The sequence below is a fragment of the Eumetopias jubatus genome, unplaced genomic scaffold (genome assembly GCF_037043125.1).
Source record: "Eumetopias jubatus isolate StellerSeaLion01/CBP00866 unplaced genomic scaffold, mEumJub1_p1.0 scaffold_4, whole genome shotgun sequence".
Lineage (NCBI taxonomy): Eukaryota > Metazoa > Chordata > Mammalia > Carnivora > Otariidae > Eumetopias > Eumetopias jubatus.
Window position 1 is genome coordinate 124,917,748 of NW_028274810.1, and position 18,257 is coordinate 124,936,004.

Genomic DNA, 18,257 nt, shown 5'->3' on the forward strand with positions numbered 1-18,257 from the left:
CCCCTCCACCGTCTTTCTCACATAAATAAATAAATAAAAATCTTTAAAAAAAATAGATAATGGTTTGTATGGAGTCCATAGAATGGTTTTATTTCATTGGATGCATGTTTTAAAAAATCATAGTTTTATTTTAGAAAATCTGCCTATCCTGGAAATTACATCTTTTGTAACTGAACTTACAATGAGAAAGTTTAGTTATCAACGTTATTCAAGGAAGTGCCTAGATGTTTCAGAATTATTTTAGGGGGTGCACGTGAAGAAACATGTTGGCCAGTTGTTGCTGGGGGTGCGGGGAGGGCCGGAGAGAAGCCCAGCCTTGTCTGACTGGCGAGGGGTCCTGCCTCCCCTGGCAACCAGCGGCTCCAACTTGAGCAGGTCGCCTCCTCGCCTTCAATTTGAGTTTGCACACCTGTAGGTGAAGAACAGGGGTGGTACGACCCCTTCAAGTTGTTCTGGGGGGGTCAAGGAGCAGGCACAGAGGACGTGTTCAGCTGGGAGGGAGCAGCGCCTGCATCCACCCAAGGGAGGTGGGGGGAGCGGGGAAAGAAGCAGATGAGGAAGGAAATGGGCATCAGATTTTTGCAGAAGGGGTGACGTTTAGCTGGCGGGAGAAAGGCAAGGAAGAGCTCCCTGTCCCAGACAAGGTGCTTGACGGTGGAAAAGGCATGCCAGGCCTAGAGAAAACCCGTCCAAAGGCCGCGAGGTGGAAAGGGCTTGTCTGGGGATCCCCTGCGCTGACACCACCTGAGGCCCTGCGGGTCTTCGGCCATCATCACTCACCACTAGCCGGGCCTGCGGGTCTGCGTCTGCGGCCCTGGTGGGCAGGTGACACTGACCACCCCTTACTCCAGACTCAGTCCGGACACAGCCAGTCAACGGTTCCCTGCGCGGCATCCAAGAGGGGCCGAGGGGGGATTCGGCACCTGCCCAGTTTGTGCAGGAGCGTGGGCCTCATGGAGGCAGGGAGGAAGCTGGTGTGCGTCTCGGCACACGGACTCGCTCGGAAAAGTCTGAGAACTGGTGACACACGTATTTAAAAGATGGAGATGCTTTATTCAGTGGAATATTAGTCCGCTCCCCCTCCCGCCCCCCACTCCCGTGGTCTACTTTCCATAAGTTGGTTTGCGTGATGACGCCGTCCGCCCCCCGGGTGGGGGCCCAGCGCGCTTCCCCGCACGCGGTCGTGGAGCGTGTCGCGAGCCTGACCAAGTGGCCGCGCCCCCCCGACCAACGCGTCCGCTCCCCTCCCCCCCCGCCCTTGTTCCCGGGTTGCGGGCCCAGGGAAACTCTAGAACCAAACGGACGGGCCCGCCTTCCTTCTCCCGCCTTGCAGCGCAAGGGCGAACCCAGCCCGCCTGGGTGATGGCGGGGACCGCTGCGCAAAGCGCCCCCTCGCGGCCGTCCGGGTAGGTCCAGACTGGGGGCCCCCGCGCAGGGATGCCTCTCACATTCTCTTCTCCCTCTTTCCCCTTCGCTTCACCTTCCCTTCCTCCCTCTCCTTCATCGTCCCCTTCCCCTCTTGACTCTCCTCCGCCTTCCTTTCCTCTGGTCCCTTCTCCTCCCCCTTTCCTCCCCTCTGCCTCCTTCCTTCTCTTCCTCCTTCTTTGTTCCTGCAGGTTCCCGTCTTTTAGGTTAATCGATTCAAAATTTTAAATAGGTAATAGATTAACATTGTTCAAATATTTTATTTTCAACTATTCAAAGGTATACTGTGAAAAGTCTTCATCCCAGAAGAACATCAGACAAATTCCCAACCTGAGGATCAGTCTATAAAATATCTGACCAGTCCTTCTCAAAACTGTCAAGGTCATCAAAAACAAGGCAAGCCAGAGAAACCGTCCCAGCCAGGAGGAGCCTAAGGAGGCACAGCCATTAAATGTGATGTGGGATCCTGGAACAGAAAAGGGACCTTTGGGGAAAACTAAGGAAATTTGAATCAGGATGGACTTCAGTCAATAACATACCAACACTGGTTCATTAACTGTAGCCAACATACCACACTAATGTCGGATGTTAGCAATAGGGGAAACTGGGGGTGGTCTTTATAGGAACTCTACTATCTGCAACTTCTCTGTAAATCTAACACTGTCGACATAATAGTTGACTTTTTTAAGCACTATTGTAAGCACTATTCATCCCATCCTTGCCTTCAACCATATTCTACCCTCCCCCAACACATATTAATCATTGATCTTGGTTTTCTGTGTATCCTTTCAGAGATTTAGTGTGCAAACACTAGCAAATATGAATATTCTCGCCCCCCTTCGTAAGTAATGGCAGCACAGCTCACACCCAGCTCTGCCTTTGGCTTTCTTCACTCGTTTCATTTCGGGCATGGAGCCTCCCCCGTTCTTGTTTTCAGTCTGGACGGACCCTCATTCCTGTGGCCAGCTCCCTGTTCATGGACTTGGGCTTTTTCCAAGTTTTTGCATTTCTAACACGACTAGAGGGCATAATCCTGGAGGGATGAGTTTTTCTGTTGGCCCGTGGGACCCAGGAGCCAGTCATTTGTAACTGTGGTAGACGGGGACCCTATAAGCGTTCCTAGGAGTGTGTGTGTTGGGGGTTTCCCTCTCCAACCCCTCTGCCCTGACCTCCGCCCTCCTGCACCCGCGAGCCGTCCTGGGGCCCCAGCGACTGCACTTGGAGCACCTCCCCTGTGGGGTACTCCCCCACACACCCCGCTCTCCCCGGGGACCCTGGGTGGGAGAGCTGCCCCGAGGACTGAGTGATCATGGGGCTTCCACTAGGGACGGTGAGTGTGGGGAAAACTCCCCCAGGATTGCCTGCTCCACCCGCGACTCCTAAGGAGACTTGAAGGTGCTCTTAGGAGTTGTCCCCCGCCACCTCCCCCACCCCGTCCCCCAGCCTCACCTGCCCAAGGGCTTAATCGAAGTCTTTCCCCTTGTGGGTCACGCTGACCTCCCACTCCAGGAGTCTCTCTCCGATATAGAGATCTGTCACCCACCCCACCCCTGACTTTTTCTCCCCCAACTCCCAGGAGTTCTGGTACCTGCTCTGAAAATAATAATAGCATTTTTTCCCACCTCCTTAGACTCACATTGCCATTCCTTCCCTTCCACATTCCACCATATCTCCCAAATTCTGGGGGATTTAAACAACTCTCTCTTCCCGCAACATTTTATAATGACCGATTTCAGGAAAATAGAAACGTTGAAAAACTTGTACAGTGAGCCTCAGTGTGCCCACAGCCTGGATCGACGTGAACATCTCACTGCTCCAGCAGTCTCCGAATCTCTACCTCGCTGTCCTCGAGGCCCGCCGGCCAGCAAACTGGCTGCTTTTTTAAAGCCCTTGAAGCTTGCAACCGTCAGTACCCCGGCACCCCCCGCCCCCACAAAGCCTTCTGCATGCCTGTCGTTGGCTGGAGTTCAGTCTTAATTTACAGGTTTTTTTAAAGGTAAATTTTACAGCGAAATCTACAGATGTTAAGTGTGCCATTATGTGGCTGATTTTAAATGGTACGTGGAAGAGTGTTTTCCGGTTTAATAGTTATGTATTTATTTTAACTTGTGTTCAAAAACAAACCCACCCGTTTTCCATATATAGTAGTGACATAGTTTCCTTTAACAACGAATGTAGTATTTACTTGAGCTGATGTAAAGGACTGGGGGGTGGGGGAGAAAGGGAGGGGGTTTCTAAGATGCTGAGGCTGTGCCTCGAGGTGTCGTTTCCCGAGCTGCTGTCGCTTCTGAGAGTGGCCTCAGCCGGCGAGCTCTGGGCCGCGGTGCAAACCTGGGGCGCCGGGAGGGGCGGGACACCGGCTGGATCGGGGGTCTGCGGTGGGGCCGGAAAGGCGTGCATGTGTGTTTGCCTGGAATTATTATGCATCTGCGCCTCCACTCCAACTCTTTGAGGCTGGGGATGTCCCCGTAAACACAGCAACCAGCACAGGGCCGGGAATACAGTAGGTGCCCAGTTAAGTGTTTCGCGAGATCACGAGTATGCAAACGCTTTTTACGCAGTATTCAAAAATAAGACAGTACAGAAGCAGGAAGAATCCCACTCCTCCGTGTCCTCTCTACTCAGCGCAGTGGGGTCAAGCAAGCCACAGTGTTTGTTGACCGACAGTCCTGCAGGCAGGCGCTGCGGTCAAAGGAGCCCAGAGCAGACAGAAATAAAACTAAGGTTTCTTATCTGAGCATGCGCGCCGGGGCCCGCGCTAGCCTCATTATCCTACTGCCGGAAAGAGCTCGTAGGTGCCTCGTTAGCGCAGTAGGTAGCGCGTCAGTCTCATAATCTGAAGGTCGTGAGTTCGATCCTCACACGGGGCACAATACTTTTGTTGGCCCTGCATCTCCACTCCAGCTAGGACGACGGGTTTTATTTGCTCGTCTGTGCACAAGGAGACCCCGGCGTCCGCGCTTTTCCGCAGAGGGGTCTCCGGTGCGTCGCTGGGCTCCGCCTCGCCTCCCGGAAGAACCGGTCCCCGCCCGCTGTCATTGCTGTGAGGTCTTCCTTCCCTGCCCCGGGCCCGGTACCGAGGACTGGAAGGGAGGCCGAGGCACGACGACAGGGGGACACACGCAGGAGACTGGCCGCGACCCCGTACGCCTCTGACAAAACCGCAGCTTCCCCTGCGCGCTGCGGAGGTGGGGAGGGGGTGCCCAGGAGGCAGTACCCCTGCCGCCCAGTCCTCCCCCGCCCGGCCGCCCGACAGCAGGGCAGGCTGCGGCTGCGGGGCTCGGGAAGCGGCCTGCACGAGCGGGCCGGGCGGCGGAGGGCACTGATCACCACCGGGCAGCGTGGGCCTGCGGCGCTGGGAGGCGGCAAGACCCGAGGGGGCGGCCGGGAGTGGGGGAGCGCTCTTAGCAGGGGGTGCTGGCGGCTGCGGGGCGGAGCGGGACCCGGGGCCGTGCTGCCACTGCGGCCGAGACAGGTGCACTTGCAAGTGCGGTCGTCACCGACGGTTCCCGGTAACTGCTCCTCAGCTCAGGCCAAACGGCAAACCAAGTGGGGATGTGCTCGCTGTAATCGCCCCTTCGTCCTGCCAGGTTTCCATGGCGGCACCAATCTCTGCAGGTCCCCCCCCCCCCCCCCCCCCCCAGGGACGCGATGATACTTCTCGCTCACTATCCTGGGAGGGAGCGTCTTCCAGAGGCTTTCGCTTTGTTCTTTTTACCATAAGGTCCCTTGCTCAAGGAGTCGTGGTGCCAGTGCGGAGATCCTGCCGTTTGTCAGCTGGGTTTTTTTCCGAGGATACGTTCAGGTACGCAGGGAATAACCACAGCTGGCTTCAGGGCCCCACTGCATCCGCTGTGACTCCAGCTTCGCCCCAAACCCCGTCACCTGCCACCGTTAGCCCTGACTTTGGTGGACACGGGAATTAGTGTCAATTTAGAGCCAATGTCTAGGAGTCCCTGACAGGGCTGGGGCCAGTCCTTCAAGGTAAATGGCAGCAGGTCCCTTTGGAAAGACTTGGGGGATTATTTATAGCATAATAAGTGTCACTCACTGACGCAGGATCCTTCCTGGGGGTGGGGGGCTGGCCTTCTCCTCCGTCAGGAGGCTGTGGATTTGGAACTAAGTTTAGGTCTGGAAAGGGTGACAGGCATGGCTCTCCACTGTGGTGACTCAAGTCAGCAGATCCGGAAGCTCTCCTGTTACATACATGGAGTCACATTTTAGTAGACTGCCAACTCATTCGTCCTTAGGGACAACACAACCCGTTACCAGTAGCCCCCAATCCCCACTACTACTGCTTCTCCACTGCCCGCTACTCTGAATGGTTGCCCCTCCGCCTCTGCTACTTCGGAATCCTATCATCTCCCCCGAAATCAGGGGGAGATGTAACCTTCAGCTACATCATGCCAGGCAAACTTTGGCGTCTGAACCCTGATTATAAAGAGAGCAACACTGAGTCCACATTTCTGTCAATCAGCAGGGTAAACTGTTAAAGCCGCTTTTAATGGCTCCGCAGTGCCGGCCACGGGCTTCCTGCCTCTCAGCTCCCATTTGCCTCTTCCTCCCTTGCTGCGCGGTGACCCACGGGCCTCCTCAGGCATGACTGTGCAGGATGGCACACCGGCAGGAGGGGGCGCTGGCGGACGTCGCAGGAGGGATGGGCCTTCTCTTCCTCCTTCCAGTGGGCTGTTTTGCTCCTTCTGGTTCTTGCTTCCCAGTCCACGGGCCGTGGGAGGCTGTGGGGACAGCCAGTGGTACCCCACCCCGGCTGTGTGCCCAGAGTGCACAGTCTCGTAGTGACTTCACAGCCTCCGCCTGATGATCACGTTGCCACAATCCTCCCATCACAGACAGGGAACGTCCCAGGTCTGATGCCAGCAGCAACATCCGGCTCACTCTGGGCACCTGCCTTCCAGCCTTGGTTTGCCCGGGGCGCGCAGGGTGGTGTCCCATGGCCCTGTGACATGGACAGTGCCGGGCCAGGCGCGCGCCACCCTGACAACACTCAGGGGCCTGCTGCGCTGACGCCCCATGCCCTTTGACCCCACAGTCTTGGGTCGCCTGTGCCCCGGAGACTGACTGACTGACTGACTCTGGCCTGGGCAACCCAGAGAACTTCTCTGACCAGGTCTGAACCTGAGCCTTGCGGAGGGAGGGGGCCTCCTTTCCAAGTCTGTCCTTTACTCTCCCTCAGTCCTTGGTACCCTGTAGAATGCTCTTTACGTCTTTAAGTTAGTCTTCTGTCATAGTTTCATAACTCATTGTATCTGAAACTTTTCCTGTTAAAATTGCCGTGTGGTTTGTCTCCTGGCTGGGTCTAGACACGACTCCAGAAGCTGTGCCGAGTGCACTGGTACCAGCGAATTAAGCCATGGCGGTGCTTTCCTTCACCGCGGCTGCAGTACTGGCCAAAGTGGAATCACTGTGGAAAGGACTTTAGCAAGTGCTCAACTGCTCAGCTTTAGAGAATTCCTACCGGAGAAAAACCATATGAATGTAATAAATCTGAAAAGGCCTTTAACCAAGTGAATAATTTATTCAACACCACTGAATTCATACTGGACAGAAACCCTTAAGTGTAGCCGATGTGGAGAATTCAGCTGAAGCCCCAAATTTATCCAACATGGAACACTTCACACTAGAAAGAAACCTTATGAATGTAATAAATATGAAAAGGCCTGTAGGAACCGCTCTGCTTTAACAAGCTCAAGGGAGTCCTGGAGAGAAACTTCTAGAAGATAGCCAGAGTGGGAAGAATTTTAGCTAAGCTCAACCTTTCTTCAATTCCCAGGGAATTTACATTGTAAAGAAATTGGGGTTAAGTTGAAGATATGTCAAGAAGCAGGAAGAGATCATCAGAAATGTAGTTAGTTCATACATTATGTGCGCTAGAGTCTGAAAATGCCAACCAAGCACATATGACCAGAGATTTAGCCCAATATCTTAAATTTGCTATGGCAGTGACGTGATCAAGACTATTATTGGGAGAACTAGAGTCTGAGAAAACTGAAGGAATTGATAGTTAGAGCTTCATTTGGTTGAGGGTGTGCCTGTCACTAGATAAATGGAAACTTTTTAAAAATGAAATACTGTAACACTATAAAAGAGGTGTGTGTGTTTGCAAAACCAGTCTGAGTAGGTGTGAGTGCTGGTAAAAAGGGGACCTGAAGTAGAGGTGAAAATCTGGCTTTACATAGCTGATTCTGGCTGGATCAGGATATTTTAGAATTTGAATCCTTTTAGGTGAGCAAGCGATTTTGAGTTCACCCAACTTTCCATTCTACCCTGTACGTTTACGTTCCGTGACTTCCTGTTGCCAGACACGCACCAGCCTGGCCCATGAAGGCACGTTTGCCACTGACTGAAAATGGACAGAGAAGTAGGCTGAGGAAAGTGCTCTTGGGAAACCAATGCCTTGCATGAGGACTTTGCCTATTGGACAAGAGAGCATTTTGCTTACTGTCAGTATTTGGTTTACTATAAGATTATGCCTAAAAAAAAATTATGCTTCATGACCGCAGACACGAGAATTACTACTATGTATTGCATGCTTACTCTGTGTCAAGCACAGTCCCAGAATTTTACATTTTAATTTAATCCTCACATTGGGTCCCCGAGCGATTTCTACCCTCCTTTTAGAAATGGGTTCAGGGAAGGTTCTGGAAATAATTACCCAAGATGAGGAAGTTGTGAGTAGCCCTGCTGTGGAGCAAAGAGCCAGAGCGGGGAGAGCAGGCGGGGCTGTCTGGAGAAGCAGAGACAGAGACCAGGGTGGGCTCCCTGGGGAAGGGGGGACCCCGCTGCTGGGGGGCTGCTGGGGGACAGAGGGCCGCTGTGCAGTTGGTGCTCCAGATGTCCTGCTGACTTCTCTCTCAGTTCTGGCTGTACAGATGTTGAGATGATATCCTTTGTTTCTCCGTTTATCTTTAAAATAAACACTCATCAACTCAAGTCAGAGGTTTATGCTGGTCCTTGCAACCTGAAAGAGCCTAACACAAGCTTTAAAACTTCAAAAATTTTATTATAAAAAGTTACAAGAAGCCATTTATAAGCCCAAAGCATCAGAACGAAATAGTACACATAATTTTTATACACACATTTTTTTTCTGTACAAAAAGGTTGACCTCTGTCAGGATATAAAATAAATAATCTGAAAATCGGTGTCACTGATTGCAAAACGGGTGTCTCTCCGACTCTCTCAAGCCCCCTATGTGGCCAAAAGGGGAGGCGGCCGACGTCTGTTGCGGGCCTGGACGGTGAGTCTTTGGCGAAGGTTTCGTACTCTCTCCGCCAGTTCCCGCTCCATGGTGTCCCACTGTATTCTTCTTTGATTTAAAGAAACTTCAAAAACAAAATTTAAAATTAACAACAGTTTAATTTTCCGATGTTAGCAGCGATATAGCATTTATTTTAAAGGTAAATATGTTGTCAAAAACCAATAATGAAATGAATATTCGAGAAACCAAATTTCTCGAACCAAAAAGCCTCACCTATTGGTTCCTATATTGTTCCATTTACAAGCCAAATATTTATTTGTTGAATTCAGTGAAGGCTATCAGAGAACCTACTTGCTTTTGTTTATGTAGCACTTGTTTTTAAATTTGGGGGCTATAGACTATAGACAATCTTTTAGATCAGGAACAAATCTTGTCCAAGAGAGGGTGAGTGAGTTAATGATAATGAGAAAAAGCATTCCAAGTTGCCAAAATATTTAGAAAAGTACACCAAGACTACTTTCCCAATGACTAAATAAAAATAAATAAATCAAATGGTTTTCATAGTGGCCAACACAGGGAGCGTCCAATTAAAATATTACAATGTATCCACACGCAACAGCCATTTCACACTGCGTTTGAGGGGCTAGTAAACACTGCAATCTGAAAAAAAAAGCACCTTAAAAGTACACTTCTCTCAAACTTAGTTACATAGTCAAACAGCTCCAATTTCTGAACATGATATTTTCCTCCACAGGAATACAACTTTTATGTTTTGTTTTCTGCTAAATAATCTGAGCTTACCAAACGTCTTGATTTGATTTTCTAACTTAGAATTATCTAACTAAAAATTTAAGTCCTGACATGTCGGACTAAAGAACAGCTGGAAATCCTGTGTACTTTCGTTCGACTTACACGTGACTTTTGGTTTAATTCCTATTCTGACACAGAATCTGTGGATGCACATGAAGCATGAGTTAGCAAAAATTTACAACACTGGAATCACACGCCCTGTTACTAGGGATATTTTTTATAAAGCTTGTCTTCAGGGGACACTGTGTAAGAATCTGTTCTTCTAAAAGAACTCAAAAGATCTTGTTAAATTCTGCTTCTTCTATATGATGGTTTTGTTGAAAATGTCAGTTGAAATCGAAGTCTAACAGAGTTTCTTGTTCCCTCCCCCGTTTTTAAAAAGAAATCAAATACTTTATTGGGAAAACCGTCAGCTCCTTTATGGGCTAATGCTGTGATTCTATTTCTGTATCACGTTTCCACCCTGTCCCTTGCAAACATAAACAAAAACTTGCAGGGAATCAAGCGGAGGGATCAAACGTCAGCCATTCAGCATGAAGCCGTTTGTCTTGGGCAGGTGGGCCGCTAGGGGCCCCGGTGGTCCGCCACAGGGCCCCGAGCAAAAACTCCTGTCTTTAGTGGCTATTGGACAGGGCCCAGTCCAGAAGAACAGAGTCAGAAAATTCAAATACGTAATAGCTTTGAAAACTAATGCTCAGATTTTCTCTCCACGAGGGTGTAAAAACTGGTTGTGAATATCATTACTTTAGTTAGTGACAGACTTCTGGAGGCGCCTATGACTAGTATCAGAGAAAGGAAATCACGTCAGTGACATTCATCTGGCAAACGTTCTCTACCTGGTTTCGGTCTGATCCAGTTTGTTCTCCAGCTAGAATAGCTGAGAACCCTGCTATCTCCATTTCAGGAATTTCCATTATCAATCCCTGGGAAAATGGCATCAGCATGCTGCAAATAAAATTCAAGCCACAGTCTTGCTTAAATGAATGCTACATTTTAAATGATGGAAGAAAGATTTCTTGCTTATCAACTTACTGCATGTTGAGGAATCCATTTCTGAAATGTCATTTAATTGTGAGGTTCGAGGCAAGCAGCTTGAGGCGACCTGTCCGATTTGGTACCTGGGCACTGCTGTTATACAAGAGAGCAGATACAGGTGTTTGGGAGTGAGTGGAAAGCCGTTCTGAATTCCAAACAGTCCCTAAGAAATGACAACTGCCAAGGATGAAAAGCCCCCACTTCTGTTCTGAGAAGAGCTCTGTCCCCACTCTAAGGGCAGGGCAAGTGCAGTAAAGAGCTGAAGTTTTGGTGACGTATTTTAAAAACACCTTTAGCTAAAACAAAAAGCCAACAAACCAACCACTCAAAAATAGAGATGTTAGGATAGAGATCCCAAATATTTCTTGGACAAGATTATGAAATGTGATGAGCAAGCCTTCCCTGAGAACTCCCCAGAGTCTACCCCTGGCAGCTTCCACCGGGCGGGGCCTAATCGAGGCAACAGAGAGCACGTGAGAACCAGCGAGAGGCAGGCTGCCCCTGAAGCCCCTGAAACCTTCCAGAACAGCAAGCGGAGCAGGGTTCCGGCACCAACCTGGTGCCTCCCCGCCGTTTCTTGGTCAATCACTCACCTCAAAAGTTATACTGGCCCCTTCGCCGTGTTTTCACTGTTCCCCAACTCTTGTACTTTTTCAATAAGACACCAAGGTCTCTCTTTTTTTTTTTTTTTTAATTTTTCAGGCCAGCAAGTGTCATGACTGTCCCTTTCTACTCCCATCACTAGGGTCCAAGCCTCTAAGAACCAGGCCCAGACTGTCTGAGTTACATTGACTCATTAAGATGCCTGCCTTTTACCTGGTCTCAAGGGCCGTAACTAATGGTTTTAACTCACAGTTTTAGCTCAATGAGTCATTAAGACTATTTGGGGCTGATTACCAAATGACTCATTTGAACTGGTGTGGGGAAATGGGATGTGAGAGTCATCTTCAAATATGTGAAGGGCTGTCATGTGGCAGAGGCAGTAGATGTAATCTGCATTTGCACCAAAGAACTGTTTCTAATGAGGGAATTTACAAAAAAAAAAAAAAAAAAAGACATTCAATTTTACACAAGGAGACACAGCTTGTAAATAAAATACTGGCAGAAATGGAACTGGGTAGTGAGCCCGCCAGCTCCATGATATTCTGGCATAAGTTGGATACCCACCATTCACCACTGCAGCAGTGATTTGCACAGCGGATCCTGGTTCTCCAGACCCTTCCCTATCTGAGACCTCTCTGGCCCTTGTCTCTCCTCTGTCCTCCAAGAGCCATACTGGCCCGGGCTGTTTCCTTCCTCTTCCTGAAGGGCCATGGCGTAAACATCACCTCGGTCCCAGCACTGAATGGTCCTCGCGGCCGGCAGCCATGTTTCAAACACTGGCTGAGCGGACTCACCTATGAAATTTTAAAATGAAAATCCAGCTTCCTAGCTTCTATCCTAGATCTACCAAATTAAATCACTGTTGGTGAGGTCCTTAAGAGGGTTTTTGTTTTGTTTTTTTTAAATCTGCAATTTACAAAAAAATAATAAATGCTAATGGTAACACATTTGAACACATAAAGAATAAAAGCAAAAACTCCTCCTTATGGTTAGGGTTAGGGCCAAGAGGAATGGCAGGCCCAATCTGCTGGCACTGTGGTGAGCTTCCCAGGAGTTTGATTTGAGAGCATGGGTCAAGGGAGTGTCAGGCTCATGGTTTGCGCCCAAGGAGCCGGCAGAAAGTGGGGGTTCGCTGGAATGGGCATGCAGATATGGTTTCTGGAGTTCCAAATGGCGTGGTTTCCTTCTGGGTGGCAGGCTGAGTCCTCTGGTATTGCTCAGGTGTCCACAATCCCTGGGGCTTTGGAGCCAGGCCTCTGGGGACAGACCCCTCAGAAGCCATGCTAGGGTTGGGGTAAGACCTAGGGGCATGGCAGTCCTGATCTTCCGGCGCTGTGGCGAGCTTCCCAGCGTTCTGTGTTAGGGGCGTGCAGCATGCACGTTCCTGTACAGGTTTTTGTACAGACTCGTTTCCGAATCTCCTGGGTACATACCTATGAGCGCAACTGCTGGGTCATAGAGCCACTTTATGTTTGACCTTCTGAGAATCCACCAGAGTATGTGCCAAAGCGCCTGCCATCTCACACAACCTCCAGCCCCGTCCCCATTTCTCTCTGACCCTTGTCAACACTTGCTATGTTTGATTATAGTCACGCTAGTGGGTGTGAAATCGTATCTCATTCTGTTTTTGTATTTTTACTTTTCACATGTGGTTTTGGTTTGTATTGCCCTAGTGACTGATGAAGTTAAAAGTCTTTTCTTGTGTGTACTGTGGCCATCTGTATCTTCTTTGGAGAACTGTATATTCAAGTCCTTTGCCCATTTAAAACTCTGCACTGGTATCATTTTATAGGACATGGCTGTTCAGCTACAATTTAAGTTTATGGACCACGGATTTCAGGGGCAGCAAGGGCCATTCACATTGTCCAGAAGGTCCTGTTTTCTCGAAAATAATAAGAATTTCCTCCTCACTGCTAATAAAGATTTGACACTAAGCAAAAATTTTATTTATTTTTTTAAAGATTTATTATTTTGAGAGAGAGAGAGCATGAGTGTGGGGAGGGCAGAGGGAGAGGGAGAATCTCAAGCAGACTCTCCATGCTGAGCACAGAGCCCAGCGCAGAGCTGGATCCCAGGACCCTGAGATCATGACCTGAGCTGAAATCAAGAGTCAGATGCTTAACCGACAGAGCCACCCAGATGCCCACCACCCATTTAAAAAAGTTTAAATAAATGACCCATCTTTGGCAAACTCTTCTCTGTTTCCTACTTCCTGGTGCCTCCATTCTGGGCCCTGAGTGACAAACAAATGCCAAGCGTCTCCAATCAAAATGCCATTTTCCTAATTAGAGCTGATTATCTCCCAGTGTTAAGAGCAAGTGACTCTGATTTCATTTATACACCCTGATTAAGAAAGTGACAAATCCTTACACGTTTGCCTTTTGAAAAATGGATGATTATATTAACCAAATGATCTCACATTGGTGAAATTTAGGAAAGTTAAAAAAATTAAGGTAGCTCGGTGGGACGACCCCACAGAGGCAGAGGGGCCAGCATGCGGGAAGATGACTGATGACCGAAGGGGAAGCTTCTGCAGTTTCTTCCTTTTTTCTATTTCTAAATCCATAGGTTCTCGAACAGCCTCAAGCATCGTTTCTTTCTAGAGGAGGGGTAAGTGTGAGAGGGTTAGGGACAGGTAGCAGCTCCACTGCTTACTCTCTCTTGTAAGCCAGCTGTAAATATTTGCTTTGTGCAGAGTGACATTCCCCTCCCTCCTGCCCCAGGGGCCGGGGGGAGGGGGGCAATCCGGGACCTGAGTCTAAAGCAGGAGAGCTAATGAAGAGTTTCAAAAGTAGGCATAATTAAATGCTGATGCTTCTAACCTACGTTTCTACTTTTCAAATGTGTGAATTACAGAAGTTACGCCCACAGCGACATTATTCATAGAAGCCAAGAAGTGGACACAACCTCATTGCTCATCAACTGATGATGAATGGATAAATACAATGTGGAATACCTCCGCAATGGCATACTGGCAACAGAAAGGATGACATGCCGATGCATACTACAGTGTGGATGAACCTCAAAACATCATGCAAAGTGAAAGAAGTCAGACCCAAAAGATCAGAGTGTGTGATTCCATTCATATGAAGTTTCCTGACTAGACAAATCTATAGACACAGGAAGTTGATCTGTGGTGGCCAGGGGCTGGGAGGGAGTGAGGGGAAATGGGGAGTGACTGCAAATGGATACAAGGTTTATTATGGGGCACTAGAACCTTCTAGAATTGATTGCAGTGATGACTGCACAACTCTGTGAATATATATATATATATTTTACATATGGCAATGCCACACAACTGTATACTTTAAATAGGTAGATCATATGGTATGTGAATTATTTATCAGTAAGACTGTTACTAAAAAAAGGTAATTCATATATATTAAAAAAGACTAGAATACAAAATGTAGTAAAATAAAAGTTCACTGTAACTGCACTTGATTTTAGAATTCTAGGTAATTTAGGTTTTCAGGTGCCATTCTTCTGGCACCAAAACCCAAGGGTTATAGTAAGTTTCCTTGTGCTACTTTACTATACTATTGTTTTGAGGACCAGCTATTGGCAAAGCACACATTTTTACCAAAATAAACTAGAAGCACTTTGGGAACAAATCATATTCTGATGGATTAAGAAGATAACAGGGAGCATGGAACCATGGAATAAAACAGAACTGTACAGGATAGTTGAGAGCTTTCTTGATCAGAGTTGTTGTTTTTTTTTTTTTAAACGAAACAAAACGAAACCCCACTCCCCCCCAAAAAAGTCCCAGCAACCAAAAAAAGGATGACTAGTGAGTGATCACCTTTCAGCTGAGCACGAATTTGAAGAAAGTGTACCTCAGGGATTTATTCGTGAGCGCAGAGCGCAGGAAGTACACGGGTCTGTAATTTCATGAAGAGAAAGGCACTCACGGCCACTCACCTTTACTATACGGACGTTCAGCATGTTCCAAAGCACCATTTCTCTCTTTCTCTAGAAACCACTTTCTAGATGCATCTGCGAGAGCCGAAGCTTTCTTTTCTGATTTCAAATGAAAGTCTTTTTCTTTAGCTTCCTCCCACTATACGCAAATAAATGAAAGAAAAGAAAAATCACCTCCAAGTTGCGGTAATGTCGGTTCCGACAGTGGAGTGAGTCCCTTTTGTTTCCCCTACTCCACTTCCTTTGGGGTTCCCATGGCATGCAGGATCTGTTTTAGGGTAACCTGAGTGCCTTTGACCTTGAGGGCAGAGGCACTTCTCACGTACCACTCGGTACGTCAGGGGGCCACACAGCACACTGGGTGTGCCCACTGTCTTTGAAACAAGTCATTTCAATACCTGTCGAATCTTGTGGGATTAAGCTAGTTTTTTAAATTCATGACAATGGTCTTATTTAATCTGAATGCTATCCCTTAATAAAATTTGCCCAGCTCCGGTACACACGCCGACCAATCTCAGGGAAGTCGAGGAATTTCTATTAACCCTGACTTTCTTTTTCATAAAGTGAGAAAATGATGATCTTAAAATTAGCTCAAGGGTAATGAAAATAATGCAGTTAAGATATCCCACAACTCCTAAAGTTCGTCAGTGTTCTACGCCACAGCTCCTATATACAAACACACACAGAGTCTTTGTCATAGAAATGCGAATGCATGAAATAACACAACTTCAAAGAATCATCAGGGCCAGGATGGACCACAGAAATCCAGTCCTTTCCTGTTACTGAGGAGGAGAGAGTGTCAGGGATTTTTTTTTTTTTTTAAGATTTTATTTATTTACTTGAGAGAGAGAGAATGAGAGAGAGAGAAAGCACATGAGATGGGGGGAGGGTCAGAGGGAGAAGCAGACTCTCCGCTGAGCAGGGAGCCCGATGCGGGACTCGATCCCAGGACTCCAGGATCATGACCTGAGCCGAAGGCAGTCGCCCAACCAACTGAGCCACCCAGGCGCCCGAGAGTCTGAGTGATTTTAAGGCCACACGGTAGTCAAGCTAGCTTTAGAACTCAGGACACCAGATACAAGGGAGCATCTCTGTATAACAGGAAAAGCCCTCACTGTGATTCTGTGTCCACTCTCAAATATACCACTTTACCCCAAGGCCAGCAGCACTGAACATGGCACAGTCTAGCACCGATGCTTGAAGACGTGGGCCTCCACTGTGACTGTCCTGGGGGATGCAGCCTCAGCAGGTACCCCCCCCTCTGTCCTTGACTCAAAGTGTTATCAGATAGGGCCGTGTACCCTTTAGATGGCGTAGCAGGAAGATGAATAGGAATAGTGACTTGAAGGAAAGAGATTATAAAAAGCTTTTGGAATAGACGTCACAACAGAGCAGAATAAAGAGGAATGAACTACAGCCACTTCTCTGGTTCCTGATCTCTCCCTAGCTCTTCAGTGTCCTCAGGGAAGTCCGTCTGTGGTTAAGATCTGCAGAGCGTGGGTACGAGAGCTGCTCACAGGATCAACCGAAGGATACATCTGCGTGACATGACATAAACTCTTAGCTGCCGCCTCAAAATCCTTTCTCTGATTCTTCTTTAGGAAAAGAATTCAAATTTTATTTGGGATGATAATGCTCCCTGCTAAAAATACCATATTTCCCAACACCCTGTGCAGGCAAATGTGGCTAGAAATGTGACATGGGACTTCTGGAAAGGAGTTAGGGTTGTCTCAGCTGGGAATTGGACCTTTTATATGTCTGCCCTACCTTCGTCCTGCTGGCCGGAATGCATACGTGATGGCTGGAGGTCCAGTAGTCATCTTGGACGGTGAGCTATCCTTGAGAAGGAAAGCCGTGCACCAGGAAGCAGTGCAGAAAGACTGAAGGGGCCACTTACCCTAATGACCTCGGAGCCAGGAAACAACCCTGGACTTCCTACCTCCACACTTCTTTCATGTGAAAAAGAAAAACATGTCCATCTTGCTTACAGTCACTATTATTTCGGGTTTTGTTAGTAGCAGCTACATATAATCCCTAACTGTTTAAAAGTCATCTACATTGTAAGAATCAAGAATTAGGTAATATTAGTAATATTATCCCATCAGCCAGAACAAATCTACTCCAGGAAGCTGAGTTGAGAGGTGCTAATGTAAATGAGAAAGATGCCTAGTCATTTTTAGGTATCGTATTAGATTACTTCTCTGCACATACCTATTACAGTTAGATGATCTTTAAGATCTTTTCCAACAAAATTTATCTGGTTTCATGATTTTGTCATCAATTATGTAATATTTCAAAATTTAAATGATGAATAACAAAAAATTTGTGACACCATTCTTACCTTTTTAGCTTCCTCCCCCATCATTGCGTCTAATACTTCTGTTTCTTTCCTTCTGTTTTCCCGAAGAAGTCTGGCCACTTCCTGGTAACACTCGTTTCGCCGCAGATCGTCACATCTTTGTTTATATAAAGCTTGAATTCGCCAGTCGGCATTTAGACATGCTTGTCCAGCTTTTGCCAAATTTTCTTCAATTAACTAAGAAATATTTACAGATTTCAGAAACAAGGTCAGACTATATATAAAATACAGTATATCTGCTCAATGCATCCAAGTGTCTAGGGTAGCTGTTTTTCAAAGATTTATTTATTTGAGAGAGAGTGCATGGCAGGGAGGGGCAGAGGGAGAACCGTAAGCAGACTCAGTGCTGAGCACAGAGCCCGAGGCAGGGCTTGATCTCATGACCCAGAGTCCCCACTTAAGCCGAAACCAGGAGTCCAACGCTTGACCGACTGAGCCACCCAGGCGCCCCTAGGGTAGCTGTTTGTAACCTTGGTTGCATATTAGAATCATCTCACAGTGTTTCAAACAAGCTGGTGTCCAGGACCCAGCACAAACCAATTATATCAATCTCTAGGGTTGCAGGATATTGGAACTTTTTTTTTTTTTAAGATTTTATTTATTTTTTGACAGAGAGTGAGAGTCAAAAAGAGAGTCAAGCAGGGGGAGCGGGAAAGGGAGAAGCAGGCTTCCTGCTGAGCAGGGAGCCCAATGCAGGGCTCAATCCCAGGACCCTGGGATCATGACCTGAGCCAAAGGCAGATGCTTAACCGACTGAGCCACCCAGGCGCCCCAAGGATATTGGAACTTTTACCAAGGTGACTCTAATGCATACATAGTCAAGGTTGAGGATTTCTAGGCTAAGCAGTAAACAATTTCCATCTTTCAACCTTTTTGAAAAGGAGTCA

At 47.9% G+C, this 18,257-nt stretch overlaps 1 protein-coding gene and 1 non-coding gene across 6 annotated transcripts in view; one reads left to right on the top strand and one right to left on the bottom strand.

Annotated features, from left to right (window-relative positions):
• The first annotated feature begins 4,222 nt into the window (after nt 1–4,222).
• TRNAM-CAU (transfer RNA methionine (anticodon CAU)) lies at nt 4,223–4,295 on the top strand. The gene has a single exon. It is a non-coding gene; the product is annotated as a tRNA-Met (tRNA).
• A 4,144-nt stretch (nt 4,296–8,439) lies between these two features.
• TBC1D31 (TBC1 domain family member 31) overlaps nt 8,440–18,257 on the bottom strand; it is a 66,112-nt gene continuing 56,294 nt past the window's right edge. Inside the window, exons 19-23 of one of the 5 annotated variants that reach the window (XR_003609681.2) lie at nt 17,353–17,547; nt 15,012–15,150; nt 10,485–10,580; nt 10,289–10,397; nt 8,703–8,766 (exon numbers count right to left, since the gene is read on the bottom strand). Coding sequence is in view for 4 of the 5 variants with exons in the window: in XM_028105673.2 (XP_027961474.2) it covers nt 8,633–8,766; nt 10,485–10,580; nt 15,012–15,150; nt 17,353–17,547 (564 nt within the window). In the remaining variant the exon portion in view is untranslated. Of the gene's footprint in view, nt 8,767–8,809; nt 10,398–10,484; nt 10,581–11,565; nt 13,690–15,011; nt 15,151–17,352; nt 17,548–18,257 lie in introns of those variants that run through there. The other 4 variants (XM_028105675.2, XM_028105673.2, XM_028105676.2 and 1 more) reach the window with 4 other exon arrangements.